The sequence below is a fragment of the Protopterus annectens genome, chromosome 3.part0 (assembly GCF_019279795.1).
Source record: "Protopterus annectens isolate FY-2018-M chromosome 3.part0, PAN1.0, whole genome shotgun sequence".
In the NCBI taxonomy this organism is placed as follows: domain Eukaryota; kingdom Metazoa; phylum Chordata; order Ceratodontiformes; family Protopteridae; genus Protopterus; species Protopterus annectens.
The window spans coordinates 948,571,642-948,597,214 of NC_056731.1; the positions used below are offsets into that span (position 1 = coordinate 948,571,642).

A 25,573-nucleotide genomic window follows, 5' to 3' on the forward strand; every position below is an offset into this window, starting at 1 on the left:
GCATCACAGCGGACAAGTGGGTCCTGCAAATCATAGAAATGAGTTACAAGTTATAATTTCAAAAAGAATCAAAGACTGTGGGAATACCAAAAAGATCAACAGCACCCGATGCCTTTGCAAACAGAGAGCCACTTGACACATGGATCCATATAGAGGGTTCTAGAAAGAATAATAAGAGACATGCCGTTATTCAAGGGTTTTTGTAGACCTTTCCATATTGAATACATTTCTGTCAGTCCCAAAGCTTAAGATGCAGATAAGATCATGTTTCTGACACAGTGCTTCAGGATGATTGCCCCTTTCAAACATATCATTGCCAGGGAGATCCTCAGAGTCCTGGTGTACATGGCTTCCTTCATATTAGTGGCTCCCTTGGTAAGGTTCTGGATGAGGAAGCTGCAAAAGTTCTCAGAAACAGGTGATGCAAGCATGCACACATGCTACAGATGCACACGTGCTACAGATGAACATTCTCTGCCACCCTGCATTAAAATGGTCCATTCATGATATGTAGCACAAATCCCACTAAACCTGGGAGTGCCCTTCAGAATGGAGTCAAGGATGCAGATTCTCACCACAGACTATTATGACTCTGCATGGGGAACTCACATGAGGCAATTGAAAGTGTAAGGGCATTTAGACAAGGCATTCAGAAAAAAGCATATCAGCATCAAAACGATTATGGCAGTTATCCTAGCAAAAAGAGATTTCAAGGACATTTGGTAATCAGGAACCTTGCAAATCCTGACAGAGAAAGGTAATGTAGCATGTAAACAAGTAAGGGTGAACTCATTCCTGTGATGTGTGTGGGATAGCTATGTAGGTGTAGAAGCTAGCCAAAGAAGCAGGTCCAACTCCCAAGGCACAATGCATTCCATCACAAAACAACATGTTGACAGATCATCTGAGCAGAATAAGGCAAGACCCCCCACGAAGTGAATGTTATAAAAGGGAAATATTCTTGAATTTAGTCCACTGGTAGGTGTGCCAGAAATAAACGTTTTTTTTTTTTTTTGCTTCACCAGAATATAGACAGCTTAACAAATATTGCACCAGGATACCCACAGGAGAGGCTTGGGCGGGCTTATGTCTGCACCTTCACTCAATTCCTTGATTTCTGTGATATTACAGAAGGTCAGGAAGGAGAGACCAAAAATACTACTGCTAGCACAACTTTGGAGCAGGCAACAGTGGTTCTTCCTTCTTGTGAACCTAGTGAGGGAAGAACTAGTCATGCTGCCTCAGCATATGTCCCTCCTAACACAGAACAGTAGGTCAGCAGTGTATCTCAGCTTGTGGAAGCCAGGGCTGTCAGTATGGATGAACTGACACTCATCCCTTCTAGGCACATATTCTCTGAGGAAATGCTATACATATTAATAGAGGCCAGAAAACCAGCAATAGAAAATTTGTGTAGCAAAGTGGAAGATGTTTTGTCTTTGGTGCTATAACAAAGTACAGAACTCATAATCAGCTTAGGTGTCGTTAGTCCTTACCTAACTGTTAGAGCTGTACAAAGCAGGGCTGTCTTATGTCTGTCTAAAAGTACATGTTTTTGCTGTCTCTGCTTGCCTACATCTAGAACCCCCTTTGCATCCATTTGCCAGTGAGACTGTTTCTGAAAGTGATTTTACATCTGAAACCACTCAAAAAAGAGGTTGCTCTGTTGTACTATGGATCTTAATTTTGCATTAGAGACGTTTACTATTTCCATTTTTTTGAGCCAGCTGCTTACACCCCAGTTCAGTTTTTATCTTGGAAGCTACCGTTAAGGTAGATTTGACATCTGCAAGATATATTTCAGAATTGGACACTCTCATGTGCAAGGAACCCTTTATGGTATATCACAAGGCAGGGTTACCATCCTTTCTTACAGTTTCTTCATGCCAGAGTGGTTACAGCTACCATTGTTTTCCCTCTTATCAGAACAAGGGAAAAGAATTGTTCATTTCCTAAATATGAAATCAAACAAAAAAATGCATGCTATGGCAACATTACCACTTTAACTTAGTAAGCCAAAAATAATGCTGACTAACTGAAGCCAAAGGAGTAGTGTTCCAGCAACCATTATTGAGTGCTGTCATCCAAAATAAAATGGGCTTCATCAGAATTATTTGAAACAGTTGTAAACCACCATTTAAATAGCATGGCCCAGTCACATGCAAACATATAACGCATGAATCACATGGTTTGTAATTTAAATAACATATTCTTTTCCAACATTTCACTTATGAAAGTGATATTAAAAATGAGAATAAAAATAATAAATTTAAAATAACTGTCAAACTAAGTATTGTAATTTTGCTGCTTTTAATTTTAGTGCACTTTGAATACTGATCAATTTATTTAAACCTGGTGGAGTGCCTGCACCTAAACTTAACTGCCAAATTAGCTCTTTATACTCCAGTTTGGTTCCTCAGCAAACCCTTCTGTTCTCAATTGTAATTTTGTCCAAAACTATAAAGTCTTTTTTTTATTAGTGCAATGTTATGAATGTTTGCTAAGTGCATTTTTGTTGTTTGCCTTTGTAATTGTGCTTTTAAATCCTTTATCTGAGGCATCATTTTGTTTTCCAAATGTGAAAAGCTGCACAAGATGTGCATAGTACAATTTATGCTACCCCTTTGTTTCCATAATTCACCTGGGTAATCGTGAACCTGTAGCACTGCTCTTCAATTGCTAATGTTAATGAAACCAGACTGATTATATGTGCCACATTTTTTAGTGACTAAGTGATTCAATTTTCAGGAATTGAATGTATCGTGTTGCATTTTAAATAATTTTATCCTAGATGTGTACAGACTTTTGATGATTTACTTGGATAGCGCTAAGCAATGTAGGAAGTGTGTTCGGCCCCATGTTGCCTTTGCAAAAGGTAGAATAGGAAGGCTTTTCAATAAGCAAATAATCTCCAAATGGATAGCACCTTGCATTCCCTTTTATTGAAATCATTGTGGAAATTCACATCTAAATAAGGGGAGAGCTATTTCTCTCAGGGCCATAGTTAGAATTATAGCCTTCCTTAAATGGCTGCCAATACAGATAATTTGGGAAACAACCACCTGCTCATTTCTAAGCACTTTTACCATGCGTTGCAGCTTAACTAAAATGTCCAGGGCTAGGGCAGGTTTTGCCATAGACATTTTTCAGGGCCCTTTATCACCTGCCTCAGCAACAGGTACATAAAGTGCTCTGAATGTAAGCAGCCAGCCTGTAGTGCAATTTACCCAGAAAGTACAGTTGTGTAAAATCTTACCATAACAGTAAACATCCTTTCCTTCACTATTGCAATATTTTAAACAGAAGGGATCTCCCACCCAGGGAAACCCAGTGCTCGGCCAGTATATCAGAGCTTACTGATCTTATATGCACTGTACGTCACACCTATGCTCACTGCACAGAATGTGGGAATAAAAGGGATGCATGGCTGCAGTTACCCAGAGCTGAATTCCCCAGAAGAGAATAGTCTCCATATGACAAAGGAGTCCATGCACATCCAGAAGGAAAAAATGCAGAAGAAAAAAGGGAAACCCTCAGTCAGAAGGGAATCTAAAACAATAACCAGAGCAAACAAGGGAGCGAATACTGCAACAGTAAAGAGAGGGACATCTACTGTTATGGCAAGATTTTACACAACTGTGCTATATCCTTTTATATCACCTCTCCAGTATTCTAAACAGAAGGGAAAATGAAAATGCTCAAGAAACAGAATGAAAGGTGTAGGGCTGAGAACCCTCAACAAATCCATATAAAATGGTTCTAGCGAAATCAGCTCTGGTCCTAGAAACCATACCCAACTTGTAATGCTTAGTAATGATATGCACTGAAGACCAAGCAGTAGGTTCAAGGATGGAATTGGTGTCCATTCCCTTGAAGATGGCACCATAAGAGGCAATAGCCCTAATGGAGTGAGCTCAAACAGAAGTAGACAGAGATTTGCCATGAAAAGTGTAACAAAACAAAATAGCCTTTGATATCCAGATGGATAACCATCCAGGAGGAGATGGTTTACTTAGAAACAACCAAGCCCAATGTCCTGGGATGAAAGGCAACAAAAAGCTGATCAGACTTATGAATTGCCTTAGTTTTATCCAAATAGTACTTGAGCTGTCTATGCAAATCCAAGGTATGCAGGAGCCTATCACGAGCAGACTCTGGAGAAGGGAAGAAGGAAGGGAGTTGTACCAACTGATTCAAGGACAACTCATTTACTACTTTGGGCATAAAAAGGACTAGAATGAAGGGACACCCTGTCCCTTGTGAAAAAAAAAAAAAAAAGAAGGAATGGCCATAAGGGCCTGGATCTCAGAAACCCTCTGAGCAGAAGTAGGAGCCAACAACAAAACAGTCTTCCAGGTACAATGTTGCATATAAGCAGAATCTGCAGGCTCAAAATGAACCTGAGTCAAATTTTTCCAAAACAAAATTAAGGTTCCAAGGAGAAGAAATAGGTTTCCTTGGAGGCCTGATATGCAGGAATGCCTTTATCAAATTATTTGACCTCTAAACAAGAAGCCAAAGAAGGATTCAGGGGCAGACAAGCAGAAATGATTGACAAATGACCTTTCACAGAAGAATAGGCCAGGCCATTCTGGACCAAGTCATGCAAATAAGAGAAGACCAAAGGGACCTCCACTGAAAAAGGGTCCTGATTACGAGCATGGCATCAGGCCGGACAGAAAATCATTTCCATTTGGACATTTAAGATTTTCAGGCTGAGGGGTTTTTTTTGCCTGCTGTAAAACCCTGAGCACGTCCTCAGAAAAGAGGTGCCTGAAAAGGATCAAAACCCTATAACTCACAGTGTCATTTGAAGAATGGAAAAGTGAGGATAGATGAAAAACCCTTTGCCCTGTGTGAAGAGATCTAACTGGTGAGGTAACTTGTGGTGATTGCCCCTGGCCAGATGCATTAAGAGGGGGATCCAGTGCTGTCTTGGCTAAAAGGGAGTCACTAGCAAGATTTTTGGAGAGTCCAGCTGAGTCTTCTGCAGGACTTTTGCAAGTAGCGGAAGAGGAGGGAAAGCATAAAGAAACATCCATTTCCAAGGAACAGAAAGGGAGCCTGCCTTCCATTCTAGATGACATGGCACTCTGAAACAAAGAGATGAAGCTGCCAGTTTAGTGGAGGAGACAGAAAGATCTAGCTGAGGAATACCCAGACAGTGTCCAGAAACACATCTCTGTGAAGCATCCATTCGTGAGCTGGTGTTTTGGACTTGCTTAGCGAGTCTGCCACCACACTGTAGTCTGAAGGAATGTGTACTGCCTGAAGAGTTAATTGAGAACTGAGAGCTGCCTCCCAAGCCTGAAGAGCCATCCTGGAGAGGAGGCAAGATTTGTTCCTCCCTGCTTGTTGATATACCACATCACTTTAGTGTGTGTACACCCTCACGGGGCTTGGAGAGACCATGGGGTGAAAAACTTGAAGGGCCAGAATCAGAGCTCTCATCTGTTTGATGTTGATGTAGTCTGACTTCTGTACTTTCAGGTGACTAAAAGAAGCCTCCCACCCCATGTCTGAGGCATTGACAAACAGTTCTTGAGAAGGTTCACAGATTTATACTAGGTTAACTGCCTTTGCTGGCTATTTTATGCCTAGCCAATTACCCCATGTGAGAATCAAACTCTTCAACTTGTGTCTGTAAGGTAAACACCTTAACCATTATGTCAGCTTCCCACCCCACAAATGAACACACACACACACACACACACACACACACACACACACACACACACACACACAAACACACATACACCAGTTGACTGCAGTGAGATTAGAACTCCTATCTAACTAAGTACACCAGCTAGAGAACTCTAGAGAACTTAGCATTTAACACAAGCACCACAGCACAAAGGACTGGAGGCTGAAAGGTTAGGCCTGGGTTGCGAGTAAACTGTTGAATCCACTGCTCATATTCTTTCTTTAGACAGGGAAGGAGAGGTACACTGAAATCCAGAGAGTGACAGTGCTGCAGCCTAACTGACTTGAGCTACCACTGAAGCTTCCACATATGCAGTCTGGAAAGAGAGGGCACTGGAGTAGAAAAGGCCATGAATCCCAGGGCCCGAAGAAGCTCCCTGCCTGGCAGTCAGAGGAAGAAGAGACTGAAATAAGGCTGTCAATGACAAAACTTTTGGAGGTGGAAGAGAGGCCAGCATTGGCACTGTCTGAATCCTCGGTCCCAGATACACATGATCCTGAGTGGGATTCAGGACGGACTTTTGGAAGTTGAAAGTGAACCCCAGACTTTGAAGAAGAGAGATGGTGAACTGCAGATCCAGTAACATGCGACTGGGAGAAGGCACCTGAAGAGACAGATCGTCTAGATAAGGAAAAATCTGAATGTCTTGGAGCCTGCAGAAAGCAGTCAAATGAGCTTGACATTTTGTGAATACCCTTGGGGCAGTAGAGAACCCAAAGAGCAAAGCAAAGAACTGAAAATGAAAGGGAAAAACAGAGAAAAGAGGGTGAATAGGAATATGAAGGTAAGCATCTTTCAGATCCAAAGATACCAGAAAAGCCTAGGGTAGTAAAATAGGAAACAGGGTTTGTAGAGTAAACATCCAAAAAGAAGGGACCCTAAGAAATGTACTGAACAAGGAGAGATCCAGAATAGGTTTCTAAGTGCCCTCCTTTCAAGGAACCAGGAACATCCTGGAATAAAAACCCTTTACTACGTAGGAAGGGGGGCAGGTTGAATGGTTCTTTGGTTCACCAGGGACCCTAGAACCTCTGTGAGGTGAGGAAGTTGCTCTAGAGGAGATTGAAGAATCACTGAAAAAGGAGGGAGAGGCTTCCTTACCATGAAGTAACCCAGATGATAGGAAGAATCCAAGAGTCTGAAGTGATGAGGTTCCAATTTGGAAAACAAAGGGAAAGTCAAAAGGACAAAGGAACCTAGTTGGGGGGGGGGTGAAGTGTCTAAGAGAAGCAGGCTTATCCAACAAAGGAGGCTTCTGGGCCACAGAAATCTGAGAAGCCTCACCAGAGAGGGTCTACTTGGCGGGGTTGCCTGCAAACATGCACAGTAGCAGATCTAGAAGGTAATTCCACTGAAACTTAGGGATAGGAGAGACAAAATACATTTAAGGTCCTGTAAGGCTTTGCCTTTCTTTTGAAGAGACTTAAACAGGTCAGCAGCTGTAGTTCCAAAAAAATGTATACTGTTAAAGGAACATCCAACAACTTGGCCTTAATGTCCTCCAGCAGAAACTGGAGACAAAGCCAAAAATAACACCTCATAACAGACCCAAAAGCTGCAGCCCTGGAAGAGGCTTCAGCAGTATCACAGCTACACTTAGTAGAGTGGCGAGCCACTTGAGAAGCAGAACCTAAAATACATAAGGCAAATGATTTGCCTTCAGAATCAGGGAGGTCAGAAATCACCTGACAGGCCTCAGTAGTCAAGGCCAGGACATAAATGGTCATGTGGGCCTGGTAATTAACAACCCTAAAGGCCAAAGTAGAAGTGGTGCAAACTTTCTTACCAGTCCTCTCTATTGCCCTACTGTCCTTATCAGAAAGCAAAAGTTTGAAAGAGGGAAAAGCTTAGAAGGTTTGTCAGAAGAGACTGACACCATAGCAGGAACAGCAGAAGGACATTTAAGTAAAAATTGACAGTCCTCAGGAACCTTATAAAACCTTTCAGGTTTCTTAGGAGAAGGAGTCTGAGAATCAGGAGACTTAGAAGCAGCAATGAAAGTGTCTAACAAAGCAGCCAACACAGGAGGAACTGCAGATGGTTTAGGAGTATCCACCTAAAGCAGCTCATAATATCTTCTCCGAATATCAGACACTTGAGAAGAACCCTACTTAAAGTATTCTATCATTTTAGCAATTGTGTCCCCAAAGGATAATTCTTCAAAAGGAGATTCAGGGCTAACAGACTCCTCTTCATCAGAACCATAAGCCAAAGGTGAAGACATCTGTAAAGAATAGAGCAAAGACCCATGGTCAGACACTCAATCCTCATTGGAGGAATCCAGTTCCCTAAGCTTTATAAACCATATAGAAGGGGTAGAGCTCCAAGGAGCAATAGGCACCGAAACCTCTTGACAAGGCTTGAGATCCATCAAGGCAGAAAACAAGCCCTGAGTAAACTCTTGCCGTTTCCTTTGAAGATCCTTAGAATGGACTGAAACAGGCTTTGTTTTTTTGTCTTTTTTTGGAAGTTACATTAACCCTAACAAATACTGAAGGTTCCAACCCTTGGCAAAAATTCAGTATCAGAACCTGGAACCTTCTCCCTGACCAGTATCTGTGGGATCCAACTAGGACCCTCTGGGATAATAAATCACAGTTCCCCATCTATGTCCAGAGCAGACGCTTGCAAAGCCTCAGAGGACATGTGAAAACACATATCCATGCCGGCCCCCAATGGGGTCACAGTAGAGTAATCCAAGGTAGATGCTGGATGCCCTACAGAGCTATTATCCACTTCTAGAGGGATTTCCAGTGGAGGATGGACAGCTAAAGAATCCAGCTGAGACTTCTTGGCCTTCTTCTTACCTAGCGAGAGTATCTCGGAGTTAAAGGATTCTACTGTGGTATCCTTGTGGCCTAACTGTTTAAGCTGCTGGCTTTCAAGATAAGTGGTCAGGGAAGACAAATGAGATTTTTTTCTGAGTGTCATAGGAACAAACACCTTACAGATACTACAAGGAGTATGGTTGTGGGAAGCATCCAAACAAAAAAGACACTGTTCTTGACGATCCTTATGGGAATCTGCCTCTCACACTGACTTTTTTCCCTTCTTGGATCACTTCAACTCTAGTTAGCAAAATAAAATACAAGAACAAGAAAAGAAAAAAAAGAGAAAAAAAAACAACCCCAATGAGGCACTTATCTGGCGGCTGGGTATTCATCACAGCAACAAGGCTTCAGACAAAGTAGCAGTAATGGCATTCAAATGGTGGCAAAGAAGTTTTGGGTAGCTGACTCTTGTACATCCCTTTTATGCCCTACGTTCTGTTTGGAGAGCATAAGTGTATACAAAATCATTAGGCTTTGGTATACTGGCCGAGCATCAGACTGCCCTGGGTGGGAAATCCCTTCTGTAAACAATACTGCAATAGTGATATAGATGGACATCAGGATATACTAGTAGAAATGAGCTTCTGTTGTAACTTCAGCAAGACGTAGACCAGATCTGTGGCATTTTACCTTATCTTGCCCTCAATGTACTTTTATCTCAGAACTACCTGTAAATTAGAAGGTTAGCAAAACACAGATAGTGTCCCTTCAGATTTTTACAATATCAATGACATCACCCAAGATAACACCTGAGCAGTCCTCGTTTTCATTATTTATCTGCCTTCTACTATTGAATCCATTCAGTTTAACTTCCTTCTTCACATCTATTAACTAGTCAGACTTATTACTTTTACATTAGATTATTTCGGATTACTTGACTTGTCATTGGTTTGTAAGCAGGGTGGTAACTGTTGTGGCTGCCTCATCAGTTTGAAGTTCTAATCTGCAGTGTAGTCTTTTCTCACTTTCAGCTCTGTGTTTTAGATAATATAGTACCCAGAATGGGCTAATGAAGGCATACAGATATGAAGGTTCTTAACATCAGTCAACTGTCCAAGATTTTTCAGGAAAGACTGTGATTTTGGCTCAAACTTTTGCTCAATCCGTCATAAAAGTGGCACTGTTTTTGAGTAGGGTGGTGTTTCTTATTCGATAACTGATAATCAGTATAGTTACTGTCTTATTTTCCTTTAGAAAGTCGATGCTAATTCACATCCTTTTTATCCTGTCAGCTTTCCAAGTTAATATCACCAATAAATTAATATTTTTGGCTTTATCTCTGATGCTGGAAATAAAAGGTTAAGAGCTATGGTTCCAGGTATGTAGTAAAACCAAAGAAGTTAAGTGATTTTTGGGGGGGGGGGCTCATTGACATCCTAGTATGATTTTAAAATTTAGATCTAGTTCTTATAGTTTATATCTTAGAATCTCACAGTGTTGTACATTTTTCAGATAATGTGGCACATGGACATCTGTCACTGTGAATGTCTTATTTTGGTATTTGAGATTTTTTTCAACTTCAATATTTGTGCATGTTTTTAAGGTTGATCGCACAGAGAAACTTCAGAATTGCCTCAACCCAAAGTTTAACAAAAGATTCTGCATTGATTACTACTTTGAAGTGGTACAAAAGCTGAAGTTTGCCATTTATGATATTGATAACCAAACGTATGATCTGAGTGATGATGATTTTCTTGGAGAATTTGAGTGCACCCTTGGCCAAGTAAGTAGAGTTTACAATTTGTTTTATTTATAATGAAAATAACTTAGTTTTTTAGGTCATGTACTTATTGATAGCAACTTGTTAAATATGTCAAAAGGCAAACACTAGAGTGGTGTAAACAGCACTGACTTTGTAAAACTGCATGTGTGTTTTAAAGAATATTAGGTGGGGTTCTTACTAGAAAGTAATCTGGCTAGGACTATACAGAATGAATTATAAAGTTTGGAGTAGGACATGTGATGATGACAAGAATTAAATTAGCCAAGTAACTGCATGTGTGTTTTAAAGAATATTAGGTGGGGTTCTTACTAGACAGTAATCTGGCTAGAACTATACAGAATGAATTATAAAGTTTGGAGTAGGACATGTGATGATGACAAGAATTAAATTAGCCAAGTAAGGGGACACAAGGATTCGTAATGGAGACCAGTCAGTTGATAGGATGTTGATGAACAGTGTATAGTTGTTACAGTGTGCTTGGCGTCTTTGTTCATAGGTTTATACGTGCATAAGGTGACAACTAAAAGAGCCTTTGTAAGCCTAGCCATGCATCCCAAATCACTGAAAAGTTCTGGTACCCTAGAAAAGTGTAAGCAGGGGCTTGAGGGATGAAGCATTTACAAGCAGGGTCCTGGAAGATAAACCATTTACAAGCCGCTTGTGTCCATTAAAGACATAGATGCCAAACTAGGGATGAATTTCCTGTTCCCATCCAGTTGTTCAAGCTACACTTGAATTGGGTTAGGAAGGAAATCTGCTTTACATGGATGGTGAGCCTGTTCCAGAGAAGGGGTAGTTTCTGGGATGCATACCTGTCTGTCCAGCAGGTCCTATTTATATCACAGGCAAGGGTTACGTCTTTAGAATGAGTAATTCTAGTGCTGTTTGTTTTGCAGATATGCAGAAGGTTCATCAGGGTGGGGTCTGACAATGCCTTGTATGCCAGACCTAGATCTCCCCTCAACAACATGTAGGAGACATAATACAGGGATAGGGCCTTGAGGCTGTCTCCATAGGACTTTACTTATGTCCTGTATTGTAAGTAATGCATAAGGTTTTGAAGAAAGGATTTGCCATTTTTTGGATGATGTGAGCTTATGGAAAAAGAATAAAAAGACACTTATGAAGACTGAGTAAGTGACAGCTAAATGTATCTTGGAAGTAAATGAGAAAAGAACAAGCAAAAAAAAAAAAAGAAGAGTCCACACTTTCAATAAAAGCAATAGCAACAACAACAAGCATCAGGTGATGAAAAAAAAACATGTGGGGATAATAGCAGTGGTGGCATCAGGTTACTTTTTGTAACAGGCACATATGACACTATACCAATAAATTATAGAATACTTGGTAATTGGTAACAACTCACCCATTATCCACTGTTAAAAATTAAAGATCATTTCCCTGTTAAAAAAGCAAATGACAATCGTACAAATCCTGACAATGTTCACAACACAAAAATACTAATATGTCATTCTCAAGGATTATGGTTTGGATGAAGTGCAGGTATACTACAGTGTGACAAGTCAAGGGTGTATCTACAAATACAACAAAGGTGGGGAAAATGCCACACACAAAGACAACCTGGCATCAACAGAAAAAATATCATTAACCCAAATTCAAGAACAGAAAGTAAACTTATTTTTTGTGCTGCATTTTATGGAAAATAAATTTTAAACAAATACAGTACATTTTTGGCAACTTTCAGGATGAAACACATATCTTATCCCTGCAGACATCGGTGAATAGCAAAGTAGTTTAAAAGTCTGTTAAAAGTTCATTGAAGTAGAAGCAACAGTAGTCAGTTAACTGCTACTGGATTACAATGACAATATCAGGAGGAATATGGGTGAGGGTCTGTCAGCAGTGTAAAAACTGGAAACTTTAAAGCATGCAGTTCAGATAGTTTATTTTGTTGAGCATTCACAACTAGTGTTAAAGACAGGTGATCTAAGAACACAACTCACAGGAATAAAAAATAAAAATAAAAAATGAAAATAGTTTTGAGAAACTGTACAAAATGCTGTGACTCACACTACTACCATTCCATTTACATAGAAGTTAAAAAAAGTGATTCCCATATGTCTAGCGTGATTTCTATAAAGGGGACTGGAAGTAGATTCTGGAAAAAAAAAACTTCCAGAACACTTTACAGTGGTAGGTCCATTGCAATATAATAACTGCTTCTGCTGCATTAAAATAGTCAGATTACAAAGATATAATGAAATAACTGAGATATAGTGGCAGCCATAATAACATTTGCCACTATATCTCGGTTATTTCATTATATTTAAACTTTTTATTGACTGGGGTAGTCCCACTAGGCCAACAGCATTTTTTTTCAAGTGAGACCTGATGTGGTATTCATACTGACTAGGGAAATTTGCCTGGACACTTGGGAGATTTCCAGTTCTTTTTAATAAGTGCAATGGGATCTTTTACATCCACCTGAGCTCTCACCAACTCAGGTGGTTGGGGTTGGGGCATCGGTTTGACATCTCATCCGAAGGATGCCACGCCTATTAGTGCAGCACCACCCTTGTGCTGCGTTGCAGTGTTAGTATTGGAAAATGAATCTATGTACTCGATGTTGAAATGGAACACACAGCTTTCTGAAATAAAGACGAGCTTGCTGCCTGTTGAGCTACTGATTCTGCAAACAAACCTATGTTAGTTTTCCAGTCCCCTCTAAGAAAAATAAATCTAATTACATACAAAAATTAGAAAATTGAATAATTAAAACCTTTAAAGCACCCTTGTCCTAAAAAGCAACCCATACTAGAGTTAGCTAATGCAATACCATAACCAGTGAATGTTAAACAACAATACAATTCTTAAAAACTTAGTACAAAAGAAACAAAAATTACTGTAACTACCTTAAAAAAAAAAAAAAAAATATATATATATATATATATATATATATATATATATATTTATATATATAAAGGTATACAATGTATTCACTAATGTACCCAACAGAAATATTCCATGTGGCACTATCCATCCCAGACCATAGCATTACAGCCAATTTAACTAAAAGTAACCCCTTTAAACATTTTACTAGTCAAGAAAAAAAAAACTCAGTTTTTGGTTTTAATATACTGCTAATAGAAACATTCTCGTTAAGACCAGGGGCTACTATGGTATTAGTCTTCAGTTACCACCTAACCTCTAAAAAGTCCAAATAGTCATCACAGGGACCCTTTGTTGTCTCAAATCGGCCTGATCAGTAACAATAAACTTAAATTTATGCGTGATATTCTCATTCAGATGTTTAAATAAGGCATTCCTATCGTCATTTTTCTTAATATCATATAAGTGCTGGTAAATCCTTTTCCTTAAACAAAGTTTAGTTTTGCCAATATAGAATGCAAAACAACATACATAAAGGGTTAAGTAAACCACAACAAAACCTTCGGTTCAAAATGATTTCCCCATAACCCTGTACATAGCAGGAAGTCCCTTTCAGGATGTACTGACATTGGTTACAACTACTGCACCTAAGTATCGTACCCTCAAGCTTAGAAAGCCCCAGTTTCGCCAGTATTGTTTTAAAACTAAAATATTTTTATAAACAATAGCAAGTTTGGACCCCACAATCTCAGTATAATCTTTGTGTATCCCAAAAATATTCAAATTCCTGTTCACAGTGGAGCTAAAACCATCAAAATTACATGTGTACTCTAGCACAAAGGCCCTGTTAAAAAGCTGCACTGCCTCACAAACATCCCTTGTACTAGTAACCAGGTTAGTAGAACTGGTGGTAGTAATGGTAATAGCAGTAGCAGCAGCATTAGCAACAATAGCAGTAGCAGTAGTATTAGTAACAGCAGCAGCAACCCCTTCCTTCCTATCTAGTAAGGGCAAAAAATGGCCCAATTTTCTCTTAAAGTTAACTTCATCAAAAATACTAGTTAGAAAAGTCTCGGGATAACCCCTTCTACTAAACATATCCCTCAACTTACCCATTTCAATTTCATAATCATCATCCCTAGATATCATACGGGCCAATCTTACACATACTGTTTTTACGAGGGACTTTTTCTGATGTAAGGTGTGCATACTTCCAAAATGAAGTAATGAATGTCAGTAAGTATGTTTGCGATAAGTATGCAAATTAAAACCTCATTTTTGCTTGCTCTTCCACAAAGTAATGTCTAAAAAATGCACCATATCACCCTGTATATCCATGGTGAACTTTAAGAAATCAGTAGTCATATGCAAATAATCTAAAAATTCTTTTAGTCTGACCTCATTATCTATACAGAAGAAAGTCATATTGTCTGAAAACTGCACATATAGAATCCAAAATTCAGACCTCAAAACAAAATTAGTTTCCCAATAAGAAAGAACCATGTTGGCAAACATAGGGGCACATGTTACCCCCATGTCTATCCCAGTTATCTGCCTAAAAAGTTGATTTTCAAATACCAAAAAATTGTTTTCCATTGCAGTTTCCATAAACACCTTTAAAACATCTATTTTATCGTGACTTAAAGTTGTATAATGCCTAAGGTATTCTTAAAATCATTCAACACCAACCTTATGGGGAATAACTGAATAAAGATCTTGAATATCAATGGTAACAAATATAATATCATCATAAAAGAGATCATCTGTTACCATAGATAAGCAATCCCATGAGTCCTTCAATAACACTGGGTTGGTCTCAAGAACAGTCTTAGTGTAAAAATCAGTATATTTAGCTGTACAGAATGTTTTAGATGCCCTAGCATCAACAGTCAGGCACATTGGGGGTCACAAATATTTTTGTGCACCTTGAGAATACCGAAAATAGTTGGGGGTCTTGGGGTTATGGACGTAAACATAATTAAAATTCTCCATTGTAATCTGATTGCAGAGCAACATCTCCTCAAGAGTCAGATCTATCTTCCGATACGCTATATGCATTTGATTTAAGGAGGTGTCCTCGTATCAGAATATAACAGGTTTAACATTTTATTTTTATAATTATTACTGTCCACAACAACCAACCCCCTACCATTATCTAGTTTCATCACCCTGAGGTGCTTATTGCTAGAAATTTCTTTTAATAAACACCTTTAATACTCACTTAAATTATAATCAAGAGGTCGAACAGGGGTTGCCTTCAAAAAGTTCCTAAAGTCAGACTCACACAGTTTTTCAAAAACAAAACCATGGGATGAAGAGGTCGATTAAAAGTACCAGGCCTTTTTATCAAATCCATTATGTTACAGTCACCCCTGTTACCATCTTAAAAATAAAAAAGCCAAATTTAATTTTCTAACAAATAACTTTAGTTGCATGAGGGTTTGATCAATTTTGCTTCTTGAGGTGGGCACAAAAGTAAGCCCACTGTCAAATAAGTTGGCCCACATAACATTACCTTCCACAATGCTGTAGATTTATACTTTAAAATCCCCACAATCTTTGAAAATAATCTAAGTCAGTTACAGCCGACCCCTCCAAGAGCTCCCCTTTCCCCTCTCTTCCCAAACATTATTAGCTTAAATATTTCTACACATATAGCTAAAGCTACTGCAGAAGTGATCTAAGGAAAAATGTCTTACAGCTGATGTGAGTAAGCTTTATCATGACAGATTTTCAAATAGATCACTGCAGCAGTTGCTGCTTCTCTCCTTCCACCCCCCTTTATTTTTATATGCTTTTCATTGCTAGGGAGAAGATATTGATATATATTTACCTAATCCTGACCACTTAGGGCTGTAGCCTCCTGCTCTCAGTTGGCGTGAAAGCTTTGAAAGGCTTGACACCTGCACTGCTCTGCAGGAGTTATCAATGGTCTGGGCACATGAGAGGTGCCTTTAAGCTTTGGAGGCTGTCCAACTGTTAAATTCAAGGCAGGATATAACCCATTTAGCTAAGGCTAATGAGGCAGTGATCCTTTTGAACATCTACTGTTATTGTACATTTACTTACACGCCTGTACTTTCCATGTCATTCTGGTTTTAGATCTAAGCACAATATTGAGGTAGTCTGTATTGTAGTTGTAAGTGACCTCTTTATGCCATGAGATCGAAGGTTGTACTCCATTTTGATAATTTTTAATCTGTTGGTGGCTTTGGACACTGTGGACTATGGTAGTTTGATCTGTCACTTGATATCACATCATGGTCTTTCTGGTACCACTCTTTAATAGGTTCACCTCTTAGTTTTTGGGATGAATACAGATGGCCGTCCCAGTGCATAATTCCTTTGGGAGTCGGCATTTAAAGTGTGGGGTACCACAGCTCTTGAGCCTGATACTGACGCTTCCTCTTGGGGAGCTCCTACAAGGTTGAGATATTCATTTTATCTGTATTATTTTGGTGATCTTCAGTTCAGTGTTTTCTTCACTTATACATTATTGAATAATGGATTTCATGTTTCAGTAGATTGCAGAAACTCAATTAAAACCTGATGTGGCAAAAGCTTGTGCAGAGCTTGTCCATGTCTTCTTTTGTCTATCACAGGTTCCTCATCTTATATGTATTGAGAAGCAGACTAGAATTTGTATCATAGGGCGGGATTTTCAAATGATTTTTATGGCAGACTGAGATTTAAATATCAAGTGTGAGCTGCCTTCAGGACATTTTAGTTTCACATTAAGGCTGTTGGGAAGTGTCACTTTAGCACTAAGTCATTGTATTAAGGTTTTTATCCCACTTACCTGCTTATTTCTGGTCAGTTATTCAGGTAGCAAATTGTCATTCCTTATAGTCTAAATTGACCAATGCCTACATTCATTGGAACCATGAAGTGTACAGGTGGCAGCTTTAGACTACCACTGCTAATTAGTTTCTATATTTCTTCTCAGTACATCTTATGTTTTACATTAGTATGTAGTGGTGCATGCTTTTCACTGTTATTACATTCTTTGTCAAGTTCTTCAGTCAAGTTCTTAATATTGTACAAACTGCAATTGTGATTGGCTATGTAGACATTATTTTCATCAAAACATTTAGTCTTTTATCACTTTTGGTTGTATGTTTTTAATCTGCTCTCAGTCATGAAAAATTCTGAATCAGAAATTTACAGGGAAAGGAGAATGCAGTCTTACAAAAGGGGAAACTAAAAAGGAGGCTGTTAAGGAACTAAACAGAAGAAATCCAGCAGCATTCCTAAACAGGCATCAGGTTCCAAATGACTCCCATACTCATAAGGACATGCTTTTATTTTCCGAAGTACTAAAGTTCTCTTCTTTGATTTCAATGCCAGAGAAAAAGTTTGGAGTGACAATCTGCGGGTGGTGCAGTGGTGCAGCGGTTAGTGTTGTCGCCTCACAGCAAGAGGTTCTCTATTTTGATTCACAGCTGAAATTCCTTCTGTGCAGAGTCTGCATATCCACCCCATGTTCATGTGGGTTTCCTCCGGGTGCTCCACTTTCCTCCCACATTCCAAAGACATGCATCTGGAGCGTTTCTCCACGGTCCTCTGATGAAAATGGGTTCTGTCCAGTCGGACTTTCCCAGTAAACCAGTGTTAAATAAATAAATAAATACAGACATACAGACATACATACATACATACATACATGCATACATAAGTAAATAAAAGTTAACAGTTTTAGGGATGGATACTTTGGTGTCTTCCAAGCCCTTACAAAGTCCAGTTATGTTCTTTGGGGAGGAGCCCAGTGTATTTCTGGGTATAATGTTCTCAAGACTGACTGTCTTTCCAAACATTCAGTCTAGCTTTAGATTTTTTTGCAGCTCTCCTCTAACTTTAGAACATTTGCCAGGAAATATTTAATATAGCTCAAATGACTACATTAAAATAGTAGAAACTTTAAGCTGATACATTCCTTGTTCTGTCCTAGGTCTAGGGATAAAACACTGCGGCATTAATCTCTGCAAGCCTCTGTAAATGTTGAAGAGGTTTAAAACAAATGGAAGAGCTCACCTGCCTGATGCACCTAGTGAGGATAAAGATTTCTGTATAAGACAAATACATTCTTCTTCCCCTCAAGATCAAATAGGTATATTTCTTCTTATCAGTCTTCCAGGTCTCCTACAGAACACGTATTTCCAGATTCTGCTGTCTTTCCCATCACATCTCTAGCATTTGCTATTTACCTGAGGTAAAATTCTGTGGAGTCTACTAGGAGTATAAGCACACCTATGCAAACACTTCCATGCAAACATCCTACACCTTCTGGACTCTATTGAATACTTGGGAGCCATACAGATGTCTTTCCATTGTTTCTTGGTAAATTGCCTTACCAATCTGTCTTCCCAATCTTTTGTAAACTCCTGTGATTGACTCTTGTAGTTATCATGTTATATTTTATATGCTGTACCAATCGTTCCTTTTTTAACAGCTGCTTCTATTCTAGTCTCAACTAAAAACTGTACCATAGCTGGTCTTTCATTTAGCACTCCCTGTTGCTTACTCTTTGCCAATATTTTGTTATTAGTCTTTGGTATGGAAGTCATTTTTTAACCTGCAGATCTGATGTTGTCAATTTTCATTTTGTCCTCAACTGTTGGGTTTGGATCCGAACCTTGGATCCGACTAGGCCATTACTAAAGCTCGTCGTAACCAAAAAGCTCTTGAGCTTCTCCCTTACCTATAATGCACCAACCCCTAACATGCCCAGATCTCTTTTGCCGCTTTTCACGAAGGATGTAGTCAGCCGTAGTTCTTGAGTTTCGATTGTCTTTAAGTAGATAAGTGAATTTTTTCTTTGAAAAACTTTATATGTCCGGTATATTTCTCTTATACTTATCATCTGTTACCCTCATATGTTCTGCTTTTTTTCTATTGTTGGTAGTTTTCCACTTCTGCTGTCTTTACACACTTGTGTATTCTTTAATTACCATTGTTGGTAATATTTTTTTATTGACTTACTCTCCCCCCCAAACAATTTTTTTGTTCTTATGTTGTGCTTTGTTATTAGGTTAGTATGGCTGAGAATGGTCCTTCCAGCTTTAAAAAGTGTTTCAAGTATAGGCACAAGTTGCTTATCTCTGATTCCCATACACTCTGTGTTTATTGTATAGGTTCACAACACCTGCAGGAGGATTTCTCTATTTGTCATCATTTTAATTCCAGAGCACTTGTGGACAGAAAGAATAAGTTGATTCTGAAAGGCTTGCTGCCATCTTCTTTTGGTGAAGCTATCACTGGGGCTCCATACCCTAACCAAAGTCTGAGGGGTCAAAGTCTCCATTTCCATCCATTTCCTCGGCTGTATCTTCTGAGCCTTCCAGGAAGAGGCCTAAACTGGATTCAAGGAGGTCTCATACCTCTTCCGCCTTGGATCCAAAGAAAAAGAGGTTAATGGATCCTTTGTCTTCGGATCTGACCAAGAAACCTTCAGATCCAGCTGCTCCAGATCCTGTTGTTTGATATTTTCCTTCAGTTGATCCAGTGGCTTCCAGGCTGCTTCCCCCTTTATGGAAAGGCACCTTTCAAAGTCACCTTCCCTAACCTTGTCTCATTCATCCAGGAGTTTGACTGAGGAAAATGTGGATAGGATGATGACGAAGTTTCTCTCGGAGCAGATCCAGATGGGTATGATACTAGCTCCTAACACTTCGGGTCAAGAGGCTGTCCCTTCAACCAGTCCACCACCCCAGACTTCTTCTGTGATCCCATTGGTTACTTCAGAGTCCATGGATTTGAGTCTTCTGGGTCCATCTAGCTTGGACCTGAAGATAACCATATCTTCAGATCCAACGCTAACTCTTGAGTGCCCTTGCTCTGACATCTTCGGATCTGGAGGAATTTCGGAGCCAAAGTTTCCTTGTTGGATCTGAGGCATTGAGATCGACTCCAAAAATGTTGGAGCCATCTCTGCACCTTTGGGCCTTGGCATTGGACACCTCGACTCCGACTTCCTCCTCGGGGAGATTGCTTTCAGGGAGGGAGAGGACACTGGTCCAGAAGCCTGCCTTCTCTGTGCCAAGGTCTTCTCTTTCTCCAAGGCGGTCTGCCTTAGAGATTGTGAAGAGGGTATTCTCTGCTGTAACAGGACTGATGGATGCAGCCCACCTGGATCTCCTATCCAGCTCCCAGTTATCTCTGCGCCTGGAGCCTCATTATTCGACATCACAGGGACAGTCAGCTCGAGACCCCCCAGACCACCCAGCATGGTTTCATAGTATGCTCTGACACTTCCTCAGAGCATCCCACCAAAGAATTCCCTAGGAAGAGAAAGTGCAAGAGGATCACTTGGACTCTGCACAAGAACCAGACACAGAGGATACTGATTTCGATGAGGTTGAAGTGTCCCCATGATCACCTCCAGAAGACATCTCATTTGAAGGCATCCTTGAGTTCCTGAAACAGAGAGGTGGTTTGACCCCCAGCATTCCTTCACCAGAGGAGTCAGTATTTCTGGAGACCTTTGGAGCTGGCCCATCTACCTCCTGGATTACTCTGCTAGCTGACTAGCATTGATTTGGTCCCTCGGAGTGGAAGGAGCCTGACTCAATTTAGCCAATACCTAAGAGGCCAGATAGGATTCCGGCTCCACCTGTGGAGAAGGAATTTTGGAGTAAGGGGTTGCCCGTGGGTGCCATGATTGTGGCAGTGGCCACAAAGAAGGAACTTGCAGAACAAAGTTCCTCTGTTCACCCCCCTAACAGGGGGTTTAGGGTGATGGACAGATTTTTGAAGCATGTCTATGCTTTAGTGACCATTGCTCTTAGGTCACTGAACTATTTGGCACATTTTACTAGATTGGAAAAGGACTTCATCAAACAATTTTCAAAATCCTTTTCAGGGACCATTTTTCCTGAGGCTCAATCATCTGTGGCCTCTCAGCTGGCTACCCTCCAGTCTATTTCAAATTCGTCCATGAGGCTTATTTCGCATGCAGCCGAAGGTGCCTGCAGGGCAGTGGGTTCAGGCATATCTATTAGGAGACATGCCTGGATGTGCCTATGTAATTTTGCGGCGCCTTTCAAGTCTTGTTTGTCAGTGTTTCCCTTGATGGCAGTTCTTTGTTTGGCCTCAAAGTGAAGGACACATTATCCAGGTGTGAGAAGAATGAAAAGACCCTCTCTGCAGTGGGCATATGTTTTTTGACCCCTCAAAGATCCTTTTCAAGGAATCATTGATGTGGTCAAAAGATGTGGTTCAAGAAGTCCCAGGGTCCTTTCCAGGACACACGTGGAAAAAGTTCCCCTAGGGGCAGCGGGGCGAACTCTAATGGATGATGATGCCCCCGCAGCAGAGGAGGCCTGCAAACTCAGGGGTCCAGAGATTCTTTCTCTGATAGACCATACCAGCATTCCTGAAAGTAGGCCCAATTGCTCCCGTCTGCAGACATAACAAAAGATACTTGGGTGTAGAGGACTATTTCCAGAGGTTATACAATTCCCTTCCCTTCCACCTCCAACTGTATGCAAAATTCCCAATGTTCCACCCAGTCAGATGAAAGAAGCAGCACTAAAATTACAATAGCTGCTAGAAAAAAGAGTCACCCAAGAGGTCCCTCCAGAAAGGATAGAATCCAGAATTTACTCAAGATTCTTTTTAATGCCAAAGAAAACAGGGGTTGGAGACCGATTTTGGATCTCAGCAACTTGAACTTGTCAGTTCAGCATACAAAGTTTTGGATGGTCACTTTCAGTCCATTCTCCCCTTCCTGGGCAAGGACGATTGGATGTGCTGAGTAGACCTTCAGGATGTGTGCTATCACATAAAGATGAACAGACAATCCAGAAGGTACTTATGCTTCAGTCTGGGAGCCAGTCACTACCAGTTCAGAGCACTGCCATTTGGCCTCACCACAGCCCCCAGGGTGTTTACCAAATGCATGGTAGTAGTGTCAGCTGACTTGAGACTGCAGGGATTCCGAGTGGTTCCATATCTAGATGACTGGCTCATTACTACCTGACCAGGCTCTGTTAATAAGAGGAAGGAATCAAGTACTTTAGATTTGTTTTCATCTGTGAATAACTATAAATTACGGCGAGTCTCACCTACAACCAACTGAAATTTTGGAATTCATAGGAGCAGTTTTCAACATGCATCAGTGACAGATTCTCTATATCTCTCAAGAGTGCAGACTATAAGATTCCAAGTCAAGAAAATAATTTGTAGTACCAGTGTTTCAGCCCAGTTGATCCTTCAGGCCTTGGGGTCGATGTCAGCTGCAATAATTTTAGTTCCTCTAGCAAGGTTTCATATGAGAATTCTTCTTTGGATGCTAGCAGCACAATGGTCCATTCTTTACCAGCACGTGCCAACAGAAATAAAGATCACTCAGGCATGCAAGGGATACCTGTGGTGGTGGATTCATTGAGATCAAGTTCTTCAAGGCTGTGCTTTCATTCTTCCTCAGCCTACAGCCATAGTGACCATGGACACGTCCCAGATCAGGTGGGGGGGGGCACTTTCTAGAGAGAACAGTCCAAGGCACTTGGTCCTCCAAAGAGGCCAACTTGCATATCAGTGTCCTAGAAATGAGAGCAGTGTTTTTAGCATTGCAGTTTTTCCAGAATACTCTCACTTCAGGGAGAGCTGTGATTCAAACGGACAATATGTCAGTAGTTTGGTACATCAACAAACAAGGAGGGACCAGCTCATACCCCTTATATCGAGAAGCACTCAGAGTGTGGCAGTAGGCAATCTCATCCAACTACTTTTTCATAGCAGTGCACATTCTGGGGAAATCCAGTATGACAGCAGACAGAACTAGAAAATCACTGTGAAACTCAGAAGAATACCTCCAAATTAGCATAAAAAGACTTTATTGATGCTTTCATCAAAAAGACTTCATTTCTGATTAAGTCTTTTTGATGACAGCATCAATAAAGTCTTTTTATGCTAATTTGGAGGTATTCTTCTGAGTTTCACAGTGATTTTCTAGTTTTGTGTTTTTGGTTCGCTGTTAGTCCATTTTTGATTCGATGATAGCAGACAAATTGAGCAGGTCCATTTGTCTACGTCATGAGTGGTCTCTCAACAGGAAAGTGGCAGAAATTATTTTCTGCTGATGGGGCCAGCCTTGCTGCAATCTTTTTGCTTCTCCCCTAAACAACAAATTTAGCAGCTACTTTGCCCTAATTCCTCCTCAGGGGGAGTCACTGAGGGATGCTCTACTTCACGATTGGCCCCCTGTGCTACTTTGTGCTTACTCACCAATCCCTCTAATTCCAAAATTTCTGATGAAAGCCACCAGGTTGAAGAGCAAAGTCATCCTCATTGCACCTTACTGGTCTCATCAGATTTGGCTCCCCTTCATGTGGCCTCATCTTCTTTGGCAACCTTGGATTCTTGATCTGATTCCAGATCTCCTTACACATGGTTCATCCAGCTGTCTCAAACCTCAAGCTAACAGCATGGTTTTTCCTATGCCATTAATAGCCAGACACCCCATGCTGTCTTCCCCTGCCCAGCATATCCTTTTAACGTCCCATAAACCTTCAACAAGAAAGCTTTATACAAATAAATAGAAAAGGTTTGTTTACTGGGTACAACAAAAACATATTGACCCTTTTTCTGCTCTGATACATAACATACTTGAATTTTTAGCTTTAATCTTTAATGAAGGGGTGAGTTCCTCTGCCATAAAATTTCAATTAGCAGCAGTATCTAATTTTCATATTGGATTTGAAAGCTCTTCTATGGCCTCTTCTAAAGTTTGTAAAGCATTCGTTAGATGCAGCCTTTTTTTTGAGACCCCGTATAAAAACCATAGTCCACCATTTGATCTGAACTTAGTACTTACTGCAAGCCTTAATTAATTCCCCATTTGAACCATCAGCTAAATGCGGCCTTACGTTTTTGATATGGAAAACTGTCTTTCTGGTGGCCATCATCTCAGCTAGAAGGATTTCAGAACTTCAAGCCTTGTCATTGAAGCCTCCCTACTTTATTTTTTATAATGTTAGAGTTACTTTACAAAGCCAATGCATCCTTCTTTCCCAAGGTGGTGTCAGAATCCAATATCAATCAGTCCATTAATTTGCCGGTATTCTTTCCTAAATTTACAAATGAAGATGAATGTATGCTGCACCTATTTGATGTTCACAGACAATTACACTTGTATTTATGCAGGACAAACGAAATCAGAAAGACAGACCAGTTGTTCGTCTCTTTTGCAGATTTGAAATTGGGAAAGCCAGTGGCAAAGGTAACTCTAACCAGATGGCTGATGGATTTTATCTCTTTTGTCTGTAACATACTGGGTCTAACCTTATCGACACCTGTAAGAGGCCATTCAGGTAGGTCCATGGCAACTTCTTCAGTCTTTTTATCCAGAGTTTCCATGGATGAAATATGTACAGCTGCAACCTGGGTGAATCTTCATACCTTTATCACTCATTACAAATTAGATCTAGTCTTGAGGGGTGGAGCAGCTTTTGCTCAACTGTGCTCAGGAATAGTCTTCCTTAGAGTCCACCCAGGGTTCTAGATAGCTGGGGACTCTGTCCCAACAGTTGAGGATAGACTGAAAGCTGACAACATCAGATAAAGAAAGTGTATTCGCCATAATGTTCATCGTATTGTCCATTTCATTCTTCCTCAACGTCCCACCCAACAAACCCCAGTCCCTTATTTCAACAAACTTCTGGAAGAATGAAACATTGTAAGACCACCACTGTCCTTGATGATTGAGCTCCATTTATGGTTTCCTCTGTAGGGCATATACATTTTTATCTATCTTTACATATACATATTGGTAGTTACCACTTCAGGTAAAATCAGCAAACAAAATCTGAGTATGTTAGGAGTTGGTGCATTATGGGTAAGGGAGAAGCTCAAGAACTTTTTGGTTATCACAAGCTTTAGCAGTGGCCAGTCCCAACAGCTGAGGAAGAATGAAAATGAACAACACAGATGGAAAGTTATGGTGAGTACATAACAGCTTTTGCAAAATTCTGCTTGGCTTTATCCATCTTAATTAATTTCGCTCCCTAGTTATTTGCTCCCAATACTTCCATTTCCATGCTAATTTCCAGCAGTAAATTCCAGCTCCCTCTTGCCAATTTTCTGTATTCTTACTTGCAGTCATCACTGTTGGTAAAATCTTCTTTCTCTATTTCCATGTTAACTTAGTTCTTAGAATATTTTTCACTGTTTATGAATATAATGGTTTCTCTCTTTTTTAATTTCGTCAAGTCTTCAGGGTTTCTATTACCATGACGGGAATGGACAACATTCCTAAGTCAAAGTACGATTAAAGTTCATGAAATTAGTATTGTTTCAATCTTTGATGCCAGCCAGAAGTGCTCTTCACAGCACCCGCAGTGTGCCCAGTAATGACTCCTCCTGCAATTTGTATGGATTTACATGTATTAGTAACATATCTAAATACGATTGTAGATTCTTTTTTTTTATAAGACCCGTTGCTCCTAGGTTCATAGGTTCATAGGGTCA

The 25,573-nt window shown here is 40.1% G+C and overlaps 1 protein-coding gene across 1 annotated transcript in view; it reads left to right on the plus strand.

Annotated features, from left to right (window-relative positions):
• LOC122796644 (copine-3-like) overlaps nucleotides 1-25,573 on the plus strand; it is a 1,024,312-nt gene that overhangs the window by 177,793 nt on the left and 820,946 nt on the right. The window contains 1 exon segment of the mRNA XM_044065281.1: nucleotides 10,079-10,258. Within this exon segment, the coding sequence (XP_043921216.1) occupies nucleotides 10,079-10,258 (180 nt within the window).